The following is a 20,492-nucleotide window of genomic DNA, read 5'->3' on the forward strand; positions in this document are numbered from 1 at the left end:
TTCCTTGTCTTCTAAACCATTTGGTCTCAACCTGTGGTCCGGGGACCCCCAGGGGTCCTTCACTAGGTTCCAGGGGGTCCCCAGAAAAATGATTCATAGTTCAACTTCACCATTATGTTACAAGACGTTAGCACCATTAGAGAATGTACAATCATTTGATTTGACCATAGAATCAGACAGGTATAGACAGGTATGGAATGTTGAACTAAATCACTTTTGAACAATGGAATATGTTCCCACATTGAGGTCCCAGAGACAAAATCTGACCAAATGGCACGAAAGGGTCACTGTTTTAACCTATGGCCGTGTGCGCTGTGTGGATGTCATTAAAATAAAATTGACTCACCTCTCAATGACAATATATCACAAAGAGTAGGGAGTGCGTAATCTCTTCATTCAGCTTGTGATGAGAAAGTTGTCCAGACGGCAGAACGAGCAGGACCATTATCTAACAAAAAAATTGAAAGAGAGAAAAGTAAACGAGGAGGTATCAAAAGCTGGTATAGCAGGGAAAAAAGTAAGAGGAATTTCAATAAAAAAAATTAATCAAAATGTATTTAACGTATTTAGATAAATAATAATTACCTTCTTGTGGTAGAAAAAAAAAAATGTAAAAGCCTTTAATTGCCCACGCTACATCCGGGCATTCACAGTGCAGACAATCATAATTATTTTGAGAAACGGCCCTTTGTTATTGTTTTCCTCCCAATGCTCAAAAAGATGCCGCTGTCTCTTAAGTTGACCGTCAATAATACAGTATTGTACTTCTCTTTTGTTAAGAGTCCGGTGTTGTTTTCGCCACTTCAATTTCTTCTCCGCTGCGCTTGTCGTTCCACGCACGGAATCGCGAAGTAAACAGCATCGCCATGGCAACGACTGTAACGTGACAACAAATACGGAAGCCCTTGTAGACCCAAACTATACTACAACGCAGCATTAACTCAAATTGCATTTGATAAAAGATTACAACTTTAATGCTTTACACAAATTGTGCACAATGTCACTTAACAAGCAATACAGATAATTAAACGGCATTTACATTAGTAACTGTATTCAGCAATAAGCTTATTGATTGATGGTGTATCAATAGGCATTCAATAAGTCTAAAAGACGCCCATAACTAAGGAGAAGCATTGGGGCTACATGAAACAATACTGGAGTTTTGAGCTTTACGTCAGGACCCTGAGAATAAAATCAGAATTCTGGCTTTATTTTGGAAATGATTACTACCACCACCCCCTTCTGTTGTGGTACTGTACTCAACAGAATAAGACCAGTATTTATAATACAAAGTCATTGCAAGTTGAAAAAACGAATTAGCAGCAATGTAGGACATGTGATTTGAGCTATGAAGCAGTCTAATTCACATTCAACCATTGTTAATGTTCTTGCATTCAGTCTATTTTGCTTGGAAGGAAGTCAGTCTCGTGAGATGATATCCAGGTTGGCCAGGTGTCTCATGGTAGGCCGGCCGTGTGGACAGTTCCATGGCTGCTCGATCTCCCCCATGTGAAGCACAAGCTTCTTCATCTCACTGACGCTGAGCGCCGTACCAATCATGACCTAAGGACAAGGATCAGGGAGTAAAGCAATGGCAGCAAGAAAACAAGAGAGAGACCACATGAATGGCTGACACTAAATGATGAGGTTTAAAAAAAAAAAAAAAAAAGAAAAAAAAGAAAGCGATTTGGCCAACTATCCACAATGGCTCACATATTGCACAGCAACTTAATTTAATTTCGGCCCCCACTCCTATTGCCATCATACATATTAACTCACTGATTTTCGACAAGCCCTGGAGGCAAACATCTGCCTAACACGGGAAGGGCGGCACATGACGCCCGGGCTGTCGCTCAACATGAAGATCAGCTCCTCGATGTCCGCAGGGCCGAACGTCCAGTTCTTACTCGTGGGCAGAGACAGCAACTTCACCCTCTCCATTACCTGGGCTACAATTTCAACCAGACAGGGGCATTTGTTTGAATTGCATGAATTGCCATCGATTCCTTATTAATTTCACTGGGACTATTATGATTATAGATTTGATATATATTTGATTTTTCATACCATCCTCGTTGATCAGGAAATCAAAGCCATTCTTCTGGAAAATCTCAATGTTCTCGATGAGCACATTTTCACTGACCGCTGTGAGCTGGAGACTCTGGGGCCTAAAAACAAAAGTCGGAAGAATTAGTCCAATTCAAAAAAGCATTGTGGTATGACGAGGTTGGAGGAGGAAGCGCTTGGTGTGGATTCTCACGCAATCAGTCTCTGTCCTTGAAGTGCGGTGTGCTGCTGCAGCATCTCAAAGTTGTATTTCTCGTCGGTGGCGTGCTGGTCGATCATAAAGATGTCCGAGTTGAGCTTGGCGATAATGAAGCCCAGGTTGAACTGACCAATAATCTCCATCTCCTTGAACCTATCTTTACTGCGAGGGATTAGAAGAGGACAATAGCATTTTAGTGAGACGCAAGCTTAAAATGTAAAACTCATAATTCTACTGCTGAACTTCAAAGCTGAACAGCAGTAAGTGTAATCGGTGTGGGGAGGGGGGGTTGCTTAAAAAGACAATTGTCTTTTGTGAAGATCCCAACCACTTTCAGGCCTTTATCTGGGACATTTGATCAATATGAAGTACAACACCTTTCCGTGACCCTTTGTTCTTGAGAAAACACTGAGGTTAGATGTCCACTGGGTGCGTTGCCGCAGCGTACAGGCGTTTGTAAAGAGTGCAATCAATTTAAATGTGTTTTATATGAGCCTACATTGTACCAGAGACCTAGATTTGCTGTTGGATTTGCTTATTTGTTACCCGTTTTAAATACAAAGAACAAAACACGCTGTGTCTGTATGGCTGTGTGTGTGTGTGTGTGTGTGTGTGTGTGTGTGTGTGTGTGTGTGTGTGTGTGTGGGGGGAAGGAGAGGCGTGTGGAAGTAGAGGACAGAGGGAAGTGAGCAGAGCGCTCAGTACTAGTGGAAGGAGAGAGAGAGGGTCTGAAGAGAAGTCCATAATAAAAAGGGCCACGGCCGTCCCAGGTTGTTATTTCCAGATTGGACTCTTCGACCCCGGGGTAGTTGTAAGCCTCGCGGCAGGCAATAACACCCGCTTCAACTTTACACGGCCTGTGTCTCCTTCATTGTGTCTGTCTGGTCGACTCGCCACAGTATTATCAAACTGCGATTCAAATATTTTGAATCGCTGTCGTTTCCAAAACCCCTCCTCTCTCTACGACAACATTGACGCGTCTGGAACACACACGTACGTTGCGCAAATGCATCAGGTGGACTTCTACCGTAGGAACAGTTGCTGCTGCTCACCTTTGGTGTTTACCAGGGCAGTGCATCAAAGAAGCCACGTTAACCTGTGACGCAAACTAATCCAGGTCCCACCTGATCTCCTTCCTAAGCTCATCCTCTGCGCTCTGGTTCTCTCCGGGGCTGATCTTGGCCCGGAAGCGCCTGTACTGCAAATCGTTGCTGCTCCTCCGGCTCTGCTGCTCCCGTAGCCTCCTCACCCTTCCCGCCAGCTCCTTCAATGAGAACTGGAGCAGCACATTCCTCCTCTGGATGCAGACGGGAGCATCTACCTTAGAGAGGGGGGATCCCTCAGAATAGGTTGGTTCAGGCCTAGTGGCGAAATATGGATCGTGTTTCTTGGCCCTTTTGGCATCGGGGCTAAGTGTGGAGTCCCCATCAAACGCAGGTTCGGCCTCCTGGGGTTCCGGTACAATGCAAGGCATGTCGACAGAGTTTTCAGATGTTGTGTTTGTCACGCAAGGGGTTTCAATTGGCCGGCCAGGAGAGTTGAACTCTGACGTCCAACAGGAACTATCTGGGGTGTCTGTGGTAGAGTCACACTCCGATCGACCACTGTCTTTGCCAGAGTCTACATCGCTATCTGGAGTCTTTCCAAACCTGAAACCATCCAACAACGACCTACCCGATGGAGAGCGTTTAGTTACGTCCATGTTAGGTTTCAACGGAGAATGCAAACTTGCTCTGTGGACGGGTGTCCTCTCTGGGCTCTTAAAAAAAGACTGCAGTGTCTTCTGCGTCGGGCCGCTGTCCACTGATTTCACGGCCCCCGACTTGGTGCCGCCGCTCCGGTTGTTATGGCTTGAGAAAGCAGCTCTCAGCCCAGCCAGGTTAGGTGAAGATTTTTGGCTTTGTAGCACAGGTTCAATGGTCTCTCCATATTTTGAGATGCAGTCCTCAGGTGGAACCAACCGGTGTTTTAAGTCAGGCCTTGGTTCCACAGGCTTGCTGGCATCTACACAGAGACAAATACCCCAAATTAAACTAATGAATACCCCAATTATGGACCTCTACAAGTGCATTCACTCTACTTAAAATTCTCTTTCGAAAATGTATGCGCTGGACAAAACTCCCCGTCATTAACAATCTTGTTCTCAAATTGTTATTCATTAAAAAAAAAAATGTCTGTGGTTAATCACAATTAATTTCACACTGAAATCTGACAAGAAATAAATATTCAAAGATCAAGGAATCCTATATTGAATATAGGATAATAGGATAGATTAAAAGATTTTGCAGATGGAGTTAATAATAAGTAATCTAAATCAGCACCTAACTAATCCTACTTAAATGAATTCAGAATTTAAAAATGCCTTTCTGAGACATTACTTAAGTCAAGATTAATTAGTTCTAGACTAGGAAATCCTGGACTTAGGTAATGAAGGACTAGTCAGTTCCTTCTGTTTGGTCTCTGTGCTGGTCTCAGTGCAGATCAACCTGGAGGCCCATTAATCCAAAAAATGAATTTAAGCCTTCACTTAGAGTTATACTCCTTTCCCACTGCTCCAAAAAGCCGGTAACACCTGGTAACATCCGACATTTTTCACCAGCGGAAAGGAAAAACCCAGGTCTGAGTCCCGGGTCAAATGACCCGGCAATAGACCCAGATTTTGATGGGCTCAACCTCCTATCGGTCTGATGTGAACAGGCCACCCTGGTCGAACCGCTTATTATGGCCCCTTTACCTGCGCGATGTGTTGCACATTGAAATTCCGGACGCTGGTGCATAAATAGACAGGAATATCTGTGTATCATTCTATCATTTCATATCCAATTAGAATCCAAAATCAAAATCAGAAGTTATTGACTTTTTTCCGCTTGCTGGCAATGGGAAAGGTGTCAATCACCCAATTTTAGCGGGTTGTCCCAAGTTTTTTTTTTTTTTTAAACCCGGGAGAGTGGCCATTTCAGTTGGTCCAGATTAAAAGTGTGATTTAGTCTAAAATAAGGCATAATCTGTGTCCGCGAAAGCCGCCCCTCAACGTTCAAACAGAGACTCATTACAAGTAAAACAACCCTTTGTACATTAATGGACCGAGTGCAGAATCCACTCAACAATTCTGACCACTGACAGGAAGACCGGATGCAGGACTGGCTTCTTACTGGCGTTAAGAGCGGGTGCGTGGTTGAGGCTGATTTTATTGACACCGGCTTCGTACATGGCCATCAGCGAGGTTTTCATAATGGCCAGCAGCAGTTTCTCCTCCTGCAGGAAGATTTGCCGCTTGTCTGGGGTGACGTTCACGTCGACACACTCTGAAATGACACCACCAAGAATTTCTCATTTGTGAGAGGAAACTGGAGGGGAGTTTAATACAGAAAGTCGCTTTTAATTTAGCACGTAGCGTCGTACCTGAGGCAACCGCTATGTTCAGGGCAACAAATGGATACTGGTGGCGGTTATACATATGATACACTTCATTCACAAGCTTGGTTACCTACAAGAAGAGAAAGAAATCGCTCAAACGTATTCATCTTGTTGCTCAATGCTCACAATGAAATTCTTTGGTAGAAACCGAAAAATTTGGTTTGTATATGTAGGCTTACTGCCAACATTTGGTTTACTGTTCAAGGCTTACATTCAATGCCCTTTGGATTATTATTGGATTATTATAATTCATCTTCCTGGTTCACTGTTTATTTCATAGGTTGTTGTATAGGGCCGTAGAGTTTGTTTTTGGAGATGACCATTTATGTTTTAGGTCTTTTTCATTTTTATTGTTTTTCTGTTATTTTTAGTTTATATCTGTCAGGTGTGGTGTATATTGCCATAGTATTATTGTGTACAGTTAACTGTTTGGTTTATTGTATATTTTCCCATGTTTGTATATATTTCTTTTTCTTTTTTATATTTTTTTATTGTTACTTTGCTTACTGTTTTGATATGAGCTGCTGACACAATTGCAGTTTCCCTCCAGGGATGAACAAAGTATCTATCTCTCTCTCCACATCACTCAAATACTTGTCCAATAATATACATGCAACAACACTGTACAAACTGTTACAAGCTAGTAAATACCCCCCCTACACACACGTTTTGCTTTTTTTTGGACTATTTGTGTATGTTTGGCTCTTGACTTTTTATTTTTACTTGACTTTTTATTCTATTTTATTTATTATCATTATTTTATTTGAACTCAGACTGTTTTTTTATGCTAATCGTCTGTAGACACACACCAATAATTGCCATCACAAATTCCTGGTACTCGTGAAATAAAGTCCTTCTGATTCTGATTCTATCTAAATGAGCGTAAATGACCTTTGAAGGATCGCAGGGCCGCTTGTTGACGAAGAAGAATTGTCTGTCCGTGGCGCTTCTTCCTACACCGTGGTCCCCTCGCGACACAAACCCGGTGATGCTGCAGCACAGGTCAAATTGTGATAAAACACTTTCTCATGCATACATGGTGACATACAATACGTTTAATGGCGTCACTCACGTAAACAGCTCTTTGGGTAGTTCTGTGTTGTTTAATCCATAGTCCTCTTTCACACTTTCCGTAGGGCTCAGCTGCTGGAACGGCAAGAGACTCTGCAGCTGTATTAATAAGAAAAATAAAAATATATAATCCACATGGTCACTATCTGAGACATTGCCATACTGACAATGTACTGACCCTTACCTGACCCTTAATAACCAATGGCTCAACTAAAAAAAAAAAAAAAAGGGGAAGCTGATGCTCCAACCTGTTTAGGTCCAAATATGGCTCCTATGTTGTCCCTCATGGCCAGACTGCCACTGGTGTTCAGCACTGGGCTTCTCTTTCCCTGTCCAGTCTGGTTGGAGCATGTTATGCGCACTCCAGTAGAGATGATACAGTAAGACTGGAGCACGTGGATCATTTTGGTGAACTCCTAGAAAAAAAACCCCCAAAATAAACCCCAACACGCATTATGATGCATCACATACTAAAACATTCAAATAAAAATATGATCAGACAAGGAGCCCAAAAATGGATTAAGCAGGACAGGAAGTAATGTCATGTACACACAGTCAATTATTTCTATCAAGATTAGAATATTGTTGTAAAACCTATAATCTACAATACAGTATTTATAGTCATGGGGAAATTGATTGATCACATTGCTGGAACAATCACAATAAGTAGATAGAGAGACAGACAGACAGACAGACAGACAGACAGACAGACAGACAGATCACACACCAAAACAATAGGCAGTAATAAAGAAAAATCTAATAAAAATATGAAAAAGTATATATACAGTATATAAAGTGTAAAGAATCAATATGAAAGTGGCAGACAGTGGCAATATATGTGGAAAAAAGTGAAATATAGAACAAAACTGTACACAATAAAATATGGCAAGATAACAGAAAATAAACCTGACATTTTTAAGCAGTATAAACCTGAGGTAGCAGTCAACATAAAAAAATACATTGAATCGAAATCCAGATGATGCAAAAACAGTGTGTGTAAAACAAACCTTCTTGATGTTGCGCTGGAACTCCTTGTGACGGACCGGCAGCGTGTAGAATAGCTGCTGCAAGCTGACGGTGGTGCCCTGCTGCCGCGGCTGGGGACAGCGCTGGACAAGATGGCCGTTGTGGTCAAACACCAGCCTGGTGCCGACCTGGGAGGGCTCATGGCATGTCACCACACTCAGATCACTGGGACGTGAGAGGGAATAAAGCAGCGGTAGAGATAAAAAGATTGTTGATAAACTTGATAGACTTGATCAACTTGATTGTTGCATGGGAAGAAAATCACACATCGGTACAAAGTCATTTCATGATCATGTATAGAATCAGAATCAGAATGAGTTCATTATGCCAGGTGTGAGGAATGACATGTACAGGACATGTACGAGGAATGTGTCATGGTGAGTATTAGTGCGTATCTATAGACGAATCGCATTAAAAATAGTGACAGTATGAGAAAAAATAATATAATATAAAATAAAATATAAAAATACAATAAAAAAATGACCAAATATACAGAAAAATAAATAAATAAATTGGATATGCTATGACGTATAACGCCAATCAAGTTGAACAAGAGAATTTCACCGCTGATAAATATTGTGGAATAATACATCTATACATTTTTCCATAAAAGAAATTTAATATGTATGCGATCTTATTCAAATCATGGGAGAACATATTTTACCTCAGAGCACATAAGGAGCTGAGGGCTTCACCTCTGAAGCCAAACGTTTCCACGTGCATGAGGTCAGAGAAATCTCGCAGCTTTGAGGTGTGGTGCTTCAGTGCTGTGGAAGTGAGGGGGGTAGAGTTGGATTTATTGAGAAAACAGTTCCACTTTTGACAAGATATTATAACAGTCTCTGAATATCTAACAGAGTTTACGGGCAAAAAGCGTAAGACATACTCAGCCCTTCGAAGTTGGCCTCCTCAACCCCTTTGCCATTGTCTGACACTTCAACGAGTTCGGCTCCGTTATCTTTCAACTTTACATCTGAATATACCAAGGCAATACATCACAGTGAATAACAATCTCACATGCCCCAATATGAGTATATGAATGTGTGTGTGTGTGTATGTGTGTGTGTGTGTATGTGTATATATATATATATATATATATATATATATATATATATATATATATATATATATATATTCAAGCAAGCTGGAAAATTTGACTTTATGCAGTAAAATCCTGAAAAATCCTCTTTAGGTTACTGTTAACTTGAATATTATTTAAATGTATATGCACGCACCAACATTGGTGGCCCCTGCATCGATGCTGTTCTCCACCAGCTCTTTCACGGCCGTTGCCAGGGTCAGCACCACCTGTCCGGAGCAGATCTGATGCACTGAATGCCTGTCAATAGCTTTTATGGCTCCAGCGGGTTCGGAGCTGGAAGAAAGAGGCAATATGTATTTTCTTTTAAGAGACTTTTCTAATGTACATTTTTTATCAGAATCAGAATAGCCTTTAGTGCCAAGTAAGTTTACACGTACAAGGAATTTGCCTTGGTGTTCGGTACATACAGGAAACATAAATATAAAATAGAACAATAGGAAAACAATATGTAAAATAAGGCTGTTTTTTACAATTATTATTACTACTATAATTACAAGTTATTTTTCCATTATTTATACAGGCAAAGTCCCATTGAGATCAGGATCTCTTTTGCCAGGGAGACCTGTTCCCATACATAGTGTACATAGTTACTTACAGACACTTACTATGTGCAATTACACTGTTAGAATAAACAAACTAAGATTTTTTTTTTTTTTTTTTACAGAATTCATAAGATAATTTACCAAGAGCAACATCATAAAGGTAGCTAACACTTATTGGAGGATAACCGTACTCCACGTGAAGTAAAAACGGGCAAAAACAGCCACGGATCTAGGCACCTTTCTTACCAGATGTCAGTCATTTCTATGTGTACAAGTGGTGCACCAGGAGTTCTCCAGTCTTGGAAGTGATGGAGCGTGTGCCTTAAAAGGTGGAGCTGAGTGTGTTTTGATCAACTCCTCGCTCAAGCCTTCACACTTTGTTTGACCCGTCTTCGCCAAATCCGTACCGCGCGCCGGGGAGACCGTTTCCGGTATTCGAGAGTGTTCGAGAGCACCACACTGCGCAGTTGTTTTTTTTTTAATGCTTATTATTTATTTTATCATATATATATATATATCTTCTATTCCAATTAACGGATTATTATCTTGAATTATAAATATATCGGAATATAAATTAGAATATATATAATCATCAAAAACGTCTCCATAACAAAAAAAAAAAACAAAAAACATTCGTCGAACACCTTTAGCGGAAACACACGGCGACGTCGTTATAAATACATTAAAGATGAAGTGAAAGTAAACATGAGAATATTGATACTCAGCACAACAGCGCCAAACATTAAGACACCGTTAGACATTAGGAACCTACTGACGTTGGGAACCTACTGACGTTGGGAACCTACTGACGTTGGGGTGGGTTATTGACACTATATCGCAAAGTGTTACGTCAGCGAAGTGTTAGGGACCGTGAGAAATTTCAACGAACTGTCGAAAAACGTGGACGCTGCATTTTGGGGCGCTGACGTTTTGTTTGAGGCACGATCGTAAATCCATTATAGTTCATCTAGGACGTAAATGTGAATTTTGATTTAGAACGAATTAAATTAGCTTTTATTTATCTATATATATATAAATGTGTATATATGTATGTATGTATGTATGTATGTATGTATGTATGTATGTATATATGTATGTATGTATGTATGTATGTATGTATGTAAGTGTGAGAGAGAGAATTACTTTTTTTTCTCCACCTATTTTGCTAATGGCTGACGATCCCTTTACATGTGATCTTACGCCTTGAACCCATTGGGCAGTCAGATGGCTGGCCGTGTGTGTGTGTGTGTCGTGGGATATGTTTTGGTCGCATTCGGGTCCTTTAACGCAACCATCCGAAGTGTATATTTAGCGCTGCACTTGGGTGGGCGAATAAACATATTGGACGTAGCCACTCGGGGACGTGGGGTTGTTTGTGGACATAGAGCGGGTTCGATTCCCAAGCCCGATGTTTAGTTCGGCGTTCAAAGAGCTCAAGTTGGAGGAACGTTCCAGCACGGGCAGCGGCAGTGTGAGCAGCATGGCGGTCCATCGCTACAGGGGCCAGGAGAGGAGTTTGTTCAGTCTGACAAGCGAGCAGGACGACGAAGAAGCTCAGTTTGACAGTAAGCACGTTTCCTACTGCTCATGTGGCGGCATCGCGGATTGTGTGCTTAACTATTTATGAAGTTGCCTTCGTGGTCGGAGCCCGGTGTACATATCTACCCCCTGGCAGAAAGAAATACAGTAGTAGCATGTTAAGTAGAAATTGAATTGCTATTAGAGTTAAAGTGGTTCTCCATAATATCGTCTATTTATAATGCGCCTTTGATTGGGGACCGATCTCAAGGTGCGAAAGCAGGAGAAAATCAACATTAAAATAGCGAATCGTTCTTTTTGACCGAATCGCTTAAGTGACCGAAATAAACGGTAACACTCTCGTTTGAACGAGTCTCCGCCTTCCCCCCAAAGCTACTGCTGGAAGTCCAAGAAATAACTGGTGGAATAGCGCAGAACCGTTTCCTCCGGTTCTTTGAGTTCCTTCGGCGCGTTCATTGATTCCCTCTTTAGTTATCTTGGCCAGGATGCTGTTATTTCAGGTCGTGCGCTGCAAACCGCATGGTGCCGACACTCTGCATGCATGATCCCACCTACACTTGGAAACATTGACATTTAAGTCGAAGTAAAATCTTTGTTGGACTTTATTATATATGTAAATAAATGGAAAACAGGTGTGCATAAATATATACATACATAAATGTGGCAATATATGTGTAAATAAATTAACAAATGAATGTGACTATGAATATGTGCATGAATACATAAATTAATATGAATAAATGCACAAAAAAAAAAATACATGTGACAAGAAATGCTTGAATAAATAAATATGTGTTTGTCTTTGCAGACCTGCCAACCTGCGCGTATTTTGTATAGCAACCACACAGTTCTTGGTCAAAATACGCAGATACCGAATGCTATCTGAAACCATGCACAAAAAAAATAGAAATAAAATAAAATTTTAACAAAATTATCTGATACTCAAACCTGATACTAACGAAGATCACGCTCGAGAAACAGAGTGAAAGAAAGAAAATGTCGCTGTTTGGAGGTACTTCAAGATTGACAAAGAAGATTGGATAACTGATTTATTCATCGTCTAACAATATTCCATAATTGTGCAGAATGAAGTGCAGAAGAGTCGGCCATTTTATTATTCATTATTTTTTGCAACGATTGCAATTTGTTTTGGAATGGCAAGTGCCATATACAAATAATATAAATGTATATTTGCACTTAAAAGTGAAAGAGACCTTGATTTGAAGTTTGTACTGGACATTTCCATGTTAGTTATATGTTGTGTTCTACTAAAACTCAGTGAGGGGTACAGGTTCAATTTTACTGAAACTTGGTGACAGGCTCACGTTCTATTTTATTGGAACTCAGTGATAGTTTCATGGTCTATTATTGTTCCAAAGTGAATAATGAACAATAATAAACAATGTTGAAGTCAGCAATCTCACTATTGTGATAATTGAAAATTGCAGTGGTAGTCCGTATGTGCAGCTGTTTAGTCACGTGAGCGTGATCAGATCACATGATGTTTTTGTCTTTGACGTGCAGCAGATAAACCCAATGAGACCAAATAATAAGAAAATTTGATCTCTCCAATCACGGATATAAACTCAAAAAGGTCGGACGACAATGTAAAAGTTATTTATTAGTCAATGTTTTATACTAAACATACAATTGAATGAAAATCGTAATCTGCAGGTCAGACTTGTAAAAAAATCTGGCATTGGAATCGGCCAAGAAAATTGCAATCGGTGCATCTCTGTTTGGTAAACATGTTTGGTTACAAAATGATGCATTTCGAGTGGTATATCCCAATGATATGAATACGCTGTGAATAACTGATGGAGTCATTTAGCTGCAGTGACTCAAACGCCACGGGGACTCCCTGTGAGGCATCGGCCGATATTCGCCATATTTTCACAATATCATTGGGTGGGCGGTTTTCAATAAGCCATTTCCTAAACTTTCTAAAACTCTAGAGTTGATTATTTAAGACATGGAATAGACTTTAGGAGGGCGGAAGAACTGTCAATCATTTTTTTTACATGGCCAATCAGGGGCTTTGCAATCCTCTGTCAATCAAATATTAATCATCGACCGGAATCAATTTTCAGTCACTTTGTAATTCAGCTAATCATCACCTTTCTCACAGAAGAAGAGGAAGGGGCGTCTCAAAGAAGTTTGTGTGCTTGTTTATCAATAATTTACCAAGATCGATTGGAGAAAACTGGTAACGATACCAACCTTGTAGCGAGGGAAACGTGAAATGACGTTCACTACTTACTTAAAAGTACCTCTACTACTAAATCACCGGGTGTCATGACATATCACTGCATATATGTATAACCGTATGTATATGTATGTAACAAATAACCTCTTGATTCATAAATCATAAACATGCTGCCAGACGGTTCACTGCATGTGTGTGTGTAATGTTGGATTGGGATCAACTGCAGCCCGTGTGTGTGTGTGTGTGTGTGTGTGTGTGTGTGTGTGTGTGTGTGTGTGTGTGTGTGTGTGTGTGTGTGTGTGTGTGTGTGCGCGTGTGCGTGTGTGCGTGGGTGGGTGGGTGTGTGTCGTCTTAAATGCTTGATGTCGGTTGGCTTTTCAAATGGTATTTTAAACTCAAACGTTAACATGCTGATGTAACCATCCATTGCCCTATTTTCATTGAATCAGTTTGGGATTGCTGTCTATGTGCCATATAGTTGTGTTTTCACACCAAAGGAACCTTTTTCATAGTTCAAGAGCTTTTTGGAGGAACTGTCCCTTTTTTTGTGTGTCTGCACTGCAGGAACTGGGAACGGTCGTAGTTCTTAGGACTCCGTTTTGAGGAAGCGTTTAAGCTCTTACTCGGGCAGGGACTGACCTCATCAGTCCACGGCCCCTTCGCCGGTGCCTCGCACTGAGGACAGTCCGCCCGGTCGAGCTGCATTGCTGCTCTAGGTGCGGCATTACGTTTGTTCGAAAACAGATTTTAGTGGAACTGATAAGGTCAAATAAGTGAAAGGAACTCACACTGAAACCCCGTTGGATGACGTCACTTCAGAGTTCCGGTGCGAATACAACCAGAAAAAAAGCCCTTGGGACCTCCCACTTCCTAGTTCCCCTCGGGGAGTCCCCAGAATTGTTTGTGCAAAAAGCCTATAGTTTGGAAAGGCACAGTGAAGTCCATTAAGCATCACTTCTCCAGATGAGGATGTTCTGCTTCCCCCCCCGCTTATGGTTGCGTCTAATTCCTCATCAGAAATGTTACGAAATCTTGTGTGCCTCATTTTGTGTTCCCGCATCAGCTTGTATAACGTGGGTCAGGAGACGCAGGACTCCATGTCCTATTTGGGAATAAAAGCCATCCTAAAAAAAAAAAAAAAGACTGGAATTAACAGTGGGGACATTCACTAATATGCTAACATTTTGCCATGCTCCCGATGTAATCATTATATTTCACATTACAATTTACATAAACTTACTAAGACCAATGTTGAACTTCTATATTAACCAGAAGTAGTTCTATCAGTGCTTCTTCAATGAAGTAATTCTAGACTTGCATCAATCTGCCATCACCTCACTATAGAACTCAGCGGGTGTTCAATGGACTTCATGGTAAAACCTCCCAAGACAGTATTGGATGCCTGCGTCATCTACTTTTCCTTCTGGACCACAGAACGGAAGCATCTACCCTACATGTCTACCCTACATGTTCTGCCCCAATCAGGAATTCCGGTCTGCTGCATTTCTTTGCTTTAACTCTTTGTAGCTCATATTGTTTTGTTTTTTTTGGTAACTGGTTAATACGGTTGTAGATCAATATCAAGGCCAAATATAAAACAAAAAATAAAATTAGCAGATGACATCTAACGTTAAAATGCAAGCGTTTAACATCATTAAATGTGTTTAATGTCATTTCAGTGGCATCCCAATAAACCTAGCCTCTACTTTACAATAAGCGTGATTTAAGTGGTAGAAGGAAGCTGGGAGTTCCGTTTCTAAACATATAATATTCAGTTTTGTTATTGAACATAGCTCTCTCAGCATGTAAAGAATAGCTGATGAAATAGCGCCAACAAAAGTGTGTGTGTGTGGTGTGTGTGTGTCGTCTTAAATGCTTGATGTCGGTTGGCTTTTCAAATGATATTTTATCTCTTTTGCCCTTTTTGTAAATATAAAGGCATTCTGTTCGCATCCAACCCGGTGCTGTGTCCCTCCTTATTTTGCGGCATTGAAGCCAGTTGTATCATCATTCTTATCCATTTAAATACACCATGCTGAAGCTCAAACGTTAACGTGCTGATGTAACCATCCATTGCCCTATTTCCACTGAATCAGTTTGGGATTGCTACGTGCCACATAAGGTTTTCGAAACCACAGGAACCTTTTTTATAGTTCTAAGAACTTTTTGGAGGAACTGTCCCTTTTTTTGCACCGCAGGAACTAGGAACGGTCGTCGTTCTTAGGACTCTGTTTTGAGGAAGCTTTTAAGCTCCTACTCAGGGGCAGGGACTGACCTCATCAGTCAGTGACGCAAGTCCACGGCATGTATTGCATGTTTGGAATATGGAGCACTTTGCCTTTTCACGATCGTGGCTTTGCACCGGTAAAAACTACAGTGACATCAAGTGATTAGACAAACAACACAGTCAACATGGGACAAGCTGGAAATCACAAGGGGTTGGACTAATATGCAATTAGGGTTTGGTAACACCACCAACTCACAATACAAATGTATATAATAAAAGGTGATGCATCAAGACAGGTAACAGCAGAACAACCCTTCCTCTGAAACACGCCTTCTGAATGGCTCCCACAGAACTTGACATGAACAGTCAGTTACATAAACTAACTATCTCACTATCTGGTTATCACAGCTTCACTAACTGATCTCTGTGATGTGACGGTGGTGGCAAAGCTGGAAGTGCCCGTGGGCACCACTGGTGCGGAGACCTGGAACAAGAGCCAACATTTTGAATGTCCCATATGGCTGCAACATTTTCTAACCTAATATTCATTGGCAATGCAAGTTAGTGCCTTCAAAGCGTCAGATTGATTTGATATTGGCAGATAATTATGAAATATATTTCCACATCCTCATACTGTAGACCTACTTTTCATCGCTCGCTCTCCTTTTATGTTTAACTAAACTACGTTTTATGAACTGTCTGTACCCCACCACCACCAACCCTTTTAGTGGGGGACGTCTGGTCAACACTCTCCTGCTTACGTCACACACAGAAAACACACACAGACACACACACACACACAGAGGCTGGAGCAGAGGGCAGCCACATTGTAGTTCTCGGGGAGCAGTTTGGGGTGGCCCTAACCATGCAGGATATAACTACTGTGTCATTTATTTTGCCTGTGTAGCCGACTGTGTACCTTTTTTCATTCAAAGATTTGTACATTTGAGTTTATTTATTTATAGGTTTATAAAAAACATTATTATTGTGAAGGCATTTTTCTGCTGATTTGCAGAGTGCCATCAAATAATTCTGTTCCCCAAAATGGATGAATAATCGTAATGAATAATCGTGATCACAATATTGACAAAAATAATCGTGATTATCATTTTAAACACAATCATGCAGCCCTACTTCAGAATGATAACGGGCGTCAGTTGCGGCGTAGAAAACCCACCCACAGCCGCAAACACCACCCCATCATAGAATTACTGTAACTGGGCCAGAATGAATTAACTTCTGCAGTCACAAAACACACCGGAACAGAGAGCCAAAGCACACTCAACCATTGAACTTTAACGAAGGGCCGACTACCCTGGCCCCCTGTTGCCTGCAGCTATATTTATTATTAGCGGTCCATCCCGCTCAGCATTTACGTTATCCAGTAATTGCCAGGTTTTTGACCGGGAAAATCTGTTGAAGTCCGACATATTTAAATCTCTCTGGTCATAATGTCCGCTGAAAATAATTCCCTCCAAACAGAATTTGAATGAGTGCTGGGTGGATCATGTCGATAAGAACTACCGCGGATCTGTTCATTTCCGCTCTCGGCAAGTTGCAACAGAAAGCCAATCAGTTTGGACGATCTTAAGCTGACCTTCACCTCTGACCAATCACATTTGTCGATATAGAACTAAGCCCCGCCTCCTCCCTCGTGGACAGGTTGTGCTTGTGAAAACACACACAAACAGTCCGGACACAGAGCCGCAGCATCTAGAACTCTGAGGAGAAGCAGAAAGATGATGTGTCGTTTGGGACACATACAAATATATGTTTTCTTTTTTTGGGGGGGATATTTAGAGACGGTAAATATACATTGTGTAAGAGATGTTGACGAGGCGTCGCGGCGAAGACAGACAACACCACAAACTTTATTATTATTTAGTCCTACTTGTCATATTTATTTTGTTTTTGATTTGATCAAAATTGTATTTTAGTGAAATGTTAAAGTGGCTGCACTTGTTATTTGTTCACGAACGGGAATTATTTGATTTAGAATAATATTCGTAAATTTATTTCTTTATAAAATGCCGTTAACTGACGGGACATTTTATTTCGAATATCCAATAAAAAATACTATACATCTACATGCCTTGACGATTTCATTTCCTATATAGCCTGCTTCTCAATTGTTTTAAGCTCAATAAACACAGATAATATTTGACCTGAATCTCTCCCATTTGTTCGGTAAATTTCAATCTTCCAGGACACGTTGGCCGGTACCATTTTTTTCTAAAGGAAACTCTGATCCTGCTGGGATGGAACCCTCTTATACACACAACTGACATATTGCGCCATTGCCTTGGGTTATCACAGATATGATTGAGAGTCCTTCATGGTAGTTTTTGTTGTAAAGTGTGCCGTACTTTTTTCACTATTTGGGTTTAGAGTGGCATTTTGCCAAGGGCGTCCATATCTGCAATTTACTGTCCACAACTAAATACAAGTTTTACATTCTTGTCAGGAAAGGCGGACCCTGAACAGCAATAGCAACAGCGTATAGAGCAGCACATACACTGCAAATACTCAAAGCCATGGGAACAAATTCTGGGCTGGGGGTGTTAATTGGGCAGAAATATCCCTGGCTGGAATGGGTTTATAAGTGCAAGACTGAAGAAATCACTTAACTCATGGTGCGGATTAGAAAACTCCTGCCCTATTATCCCTTGCGTATGCAAATTGAGGACCTGGCAAGTCCCGGGATGTTTGAATATTACCACTCGCAATTCATTCAGTTGTTCATACAGTTATAGACATCAACAGCTGCAGACAGTCCTAGTCAATACACACATTTAATACACAGAAGTCAAAATGGTGGCGTGGGCGCACCAATAACAAGCACAACAATGCAAACTTCCCCTTCAAACAAGTAATAATCTGATGCAGAGGTCTTCATAGGTTGACCCTACCCGACAACCCGAGGCCCGAACCGGGACATGCACCCAGACCCGCACAGCATGGGCATGCAAATAAATGTAATGTTTTTTGTTTTTTTTTATAAAGCACCAGCTAAATAAAGTGTCAAATATTCTATATATATATATATATATATATATATATATATATATATATATATATATATATATATAATTTTTTCTTTGCAAAACAATCTTATGGATACCACTTTAATATCCTTTGAATTGTAAAAAGAACATGTGATGTAAAAAAAAAGTCAAAAAAATCATGTTAGCCCATTGCTTCAGACTAACCCTTAACCATAGCTCACCCTTGCTCGGCTAGAAGGGCCACTACTTTAATTTTGCACTTTTTTGCATGGTCATGGTTGCCTCCATCGAAGAATCAGCGGAGGGGCGGATATGCACTGGCATCAGGAGATAAGCATTACCAAAGAGCACACCCCCACTTAGCATTTAGACGATGAGCTCATTCCCTAACATTGAAGTTACTTGAACTCGTCAATCTTTAGCAGAACACTGGCAGGTACTAGAAAATGGACCAAGATGATCAAAAAAATATTGTTGAAATGATAGCGAGGGTGATTGCAGAAGGTAAGACCACTGTTCCCTGTAGAGAAATGTGAACGTTTGAAATTGGTGATCGGTGATTGATGTTTTGTATTTTATGTTATGAATATGTTCGGTACTATGTGGATTATTCATTGTAAAAGCTGCACACAGCATAAACTCATATCTTTTTTGCCACTACTCAACAAAGACTATTCCCCTTTCCTTTTGTCTACTCAGCATCGGACACAGATAATAACCATGAGGTGCTGATGGCAGGGAAACGTTACCCGTCCATCCAGGAGTTTGCCTCGGCCATACCCAACCACCTTCTGCTGGGGTCTCTACTGGAGCACCTGTGCTTCGTCTATGAGAGCAACCCAACACGCTCTCGCATGTTATTCAAAGGTACCGCTTTCTTTTCCTACTTAAATATTAGTGCCTTAACGGGCCCTAATAGGAGTACTTTTATTTGTTTGTTTGTTTATTTATTTATTGATTTAAAATGTATTTATTTTTTCATAGCTCCATAGCAACGCGTCCGAATTGTGTCCGTTTATTTTTAGTCCAAAGGTTTAAAAAGTTGATGAAATGCATCTGAGGGACATGCAGCGTTTAATCTGTTTGAATGGAACGGTGTTGTTGGAAACTTCCACACGGAGTGATTTCCTTCCACGGAGACACCGTGAGGCAGGACTATGTGGACTACAGGTAGTAGACAGCCACCTTCTAAATTTTGGGATAAAGTTATAACACGCAACAAGTGTATCGGCTTGTAGGCGTAATTCTGCGTGTCACCAGGACCGGGAAAACTCGCGTTACCGCGTCATTATGTCAGCCGATGCTGCGTTCAAGGGAAACTCTGAAAATTGTGACTCGTTTTAGACGTAATGCTGATGTAAAGACGAGCGACAGCACAAACTGATGCTGGGAACTCGAAAATTTGTAATTGCTGTCGAGTATTGCAGCCTGCAGCTATATTTATTATTATTATTATTTTAATTGTGCCGAAAACCAGTGGACAAGTTGGTTTTGAATGTTGAAAACCGAGACATTTTAGTTTTTTACAGATATCTGTCTGGACTCAAGACACCCAGCTTGAAACCAGGACAGTCCCGGACAAACCGGGACGTCTGGTCACCGTACACTTTCCGGATGCTGTTTATGTTTTAGCAGTTAGCAGTTAGCCCTCGCTGAGTGTGAATGCATGGCGCATGTAAGTAAAATTATTTTTTTTGTATTCATCGCGTTTCAGGTAGTCTTTTGCGACGTGTTCATCGCGTATGTTCATATCGCGCTGACGATGAAAATAAGATTTAGCGTCTGGCACTTGCTAGCGTCACTCACACTTGGCTAGCTTACCTTTCTTAACGCTTTCCCTTCTAAGTGCCGATAAAAGTAAGCGTTGCAGTGCAGAATTGACATACTGCTGTGTGTTTCTTGCAGTGCGTGTGAGGAAGGGCGGAGTGACAGCAGTTAACAGTGACAAAAATTTAAAGTTAGAAATTAGTCAAGCTATTGGTTGGATTTGAAGCAGGAAGTTTTACATCCAATCACAGTAATGTCTTTTACAAATAAATCAGACAATGGACAGGCAATTTTGTGATCTCCCCCACAGTTGTGGTCCTGACC

General features: G+C 40.9%; 2 protein-coding genes across 4 annotated transcripts in view; one reads left to right on the forward strand and one right to left on the reverse strand.

Annotated features, from left to right (window-relative positions):
• Positions 1-1,034: 1,034 nt before the first annotated feature.
• On the reverse strand, positions 1,035-9,868 carry pms2 (PMS1 homolog 2, mismatch repair system component). The gene is made up of 15 exons (XM_080020724.1): positions 9,671-9,868; positions 9,016-9,155; positions 8,667-8,753; positions 8,445-8,547; positions 7,762-7,945; positions 7,003-7,170; positions 6,756-6,853; positions 6,575-6,674; positions 5,669-5,753; positions 5,419-5,571; positions 3,391-4,270; positions 2,261-2,428; positions 2,068-2,168; positions 1,780-1,949; positions 1,035-1,563 (listed from the first exon to the last, which is right to left on the reverse strand). Exons 1-15 carry the CDS (start codon positions 9,682-9,684, stop codon positions 1,420-1,422), a joined length of 2,595 nt encoding a protein of 864 aa, XP_079876850.1. The 5' UTR covers positions 9,685-9,868; the 3' UTR covers positions 1,035-1,419.
• An 848-nt stretch (positions 9,869-10,716) lies between these two features.
• Positions 10,717-20,492, forward strand: part of eif2ak1 (eukaryotic translation initiation factor 2-alpha kinase 1) — a 39,801-nt gene continuing 30,025 nt past the window's right edge. The window contains exons 1-2 of one of the 3 annotated variants that reach the window (XM_080021845.1): positions 10,717-10,989; positions 19,101-19,268. In XM_080021845.1, the coding sequence (XP_079877971.1) occupies positions 10,833-10,989; positions 19,101-19,268 (325 nt within the window). In that variant the 5' untranslated portion in view covers positions 10,717-10,832. Of the gene's footprint in view, positions 10,990-18,824; positions 18,906-19,100; positions 19,269-20,000; positions 20,077-20,492 lie in introns of those variants that run through there. The other 2 variants (XM_080021846.1, XM_080021847.1) reach the window with 2 other exon arrangements.

Source organism: Zeus faber (assembly GCF_960531495.2).
Source record: "Zeus faber genome assembly, chromosome: 20".
Classification (NCBI taxonomy): domain Eukaryota; kingdom Metazoa; phylum Chordata; class Actinopteri; order Zeiformes; family Zeidae; genus Zeus; species Zeus faber.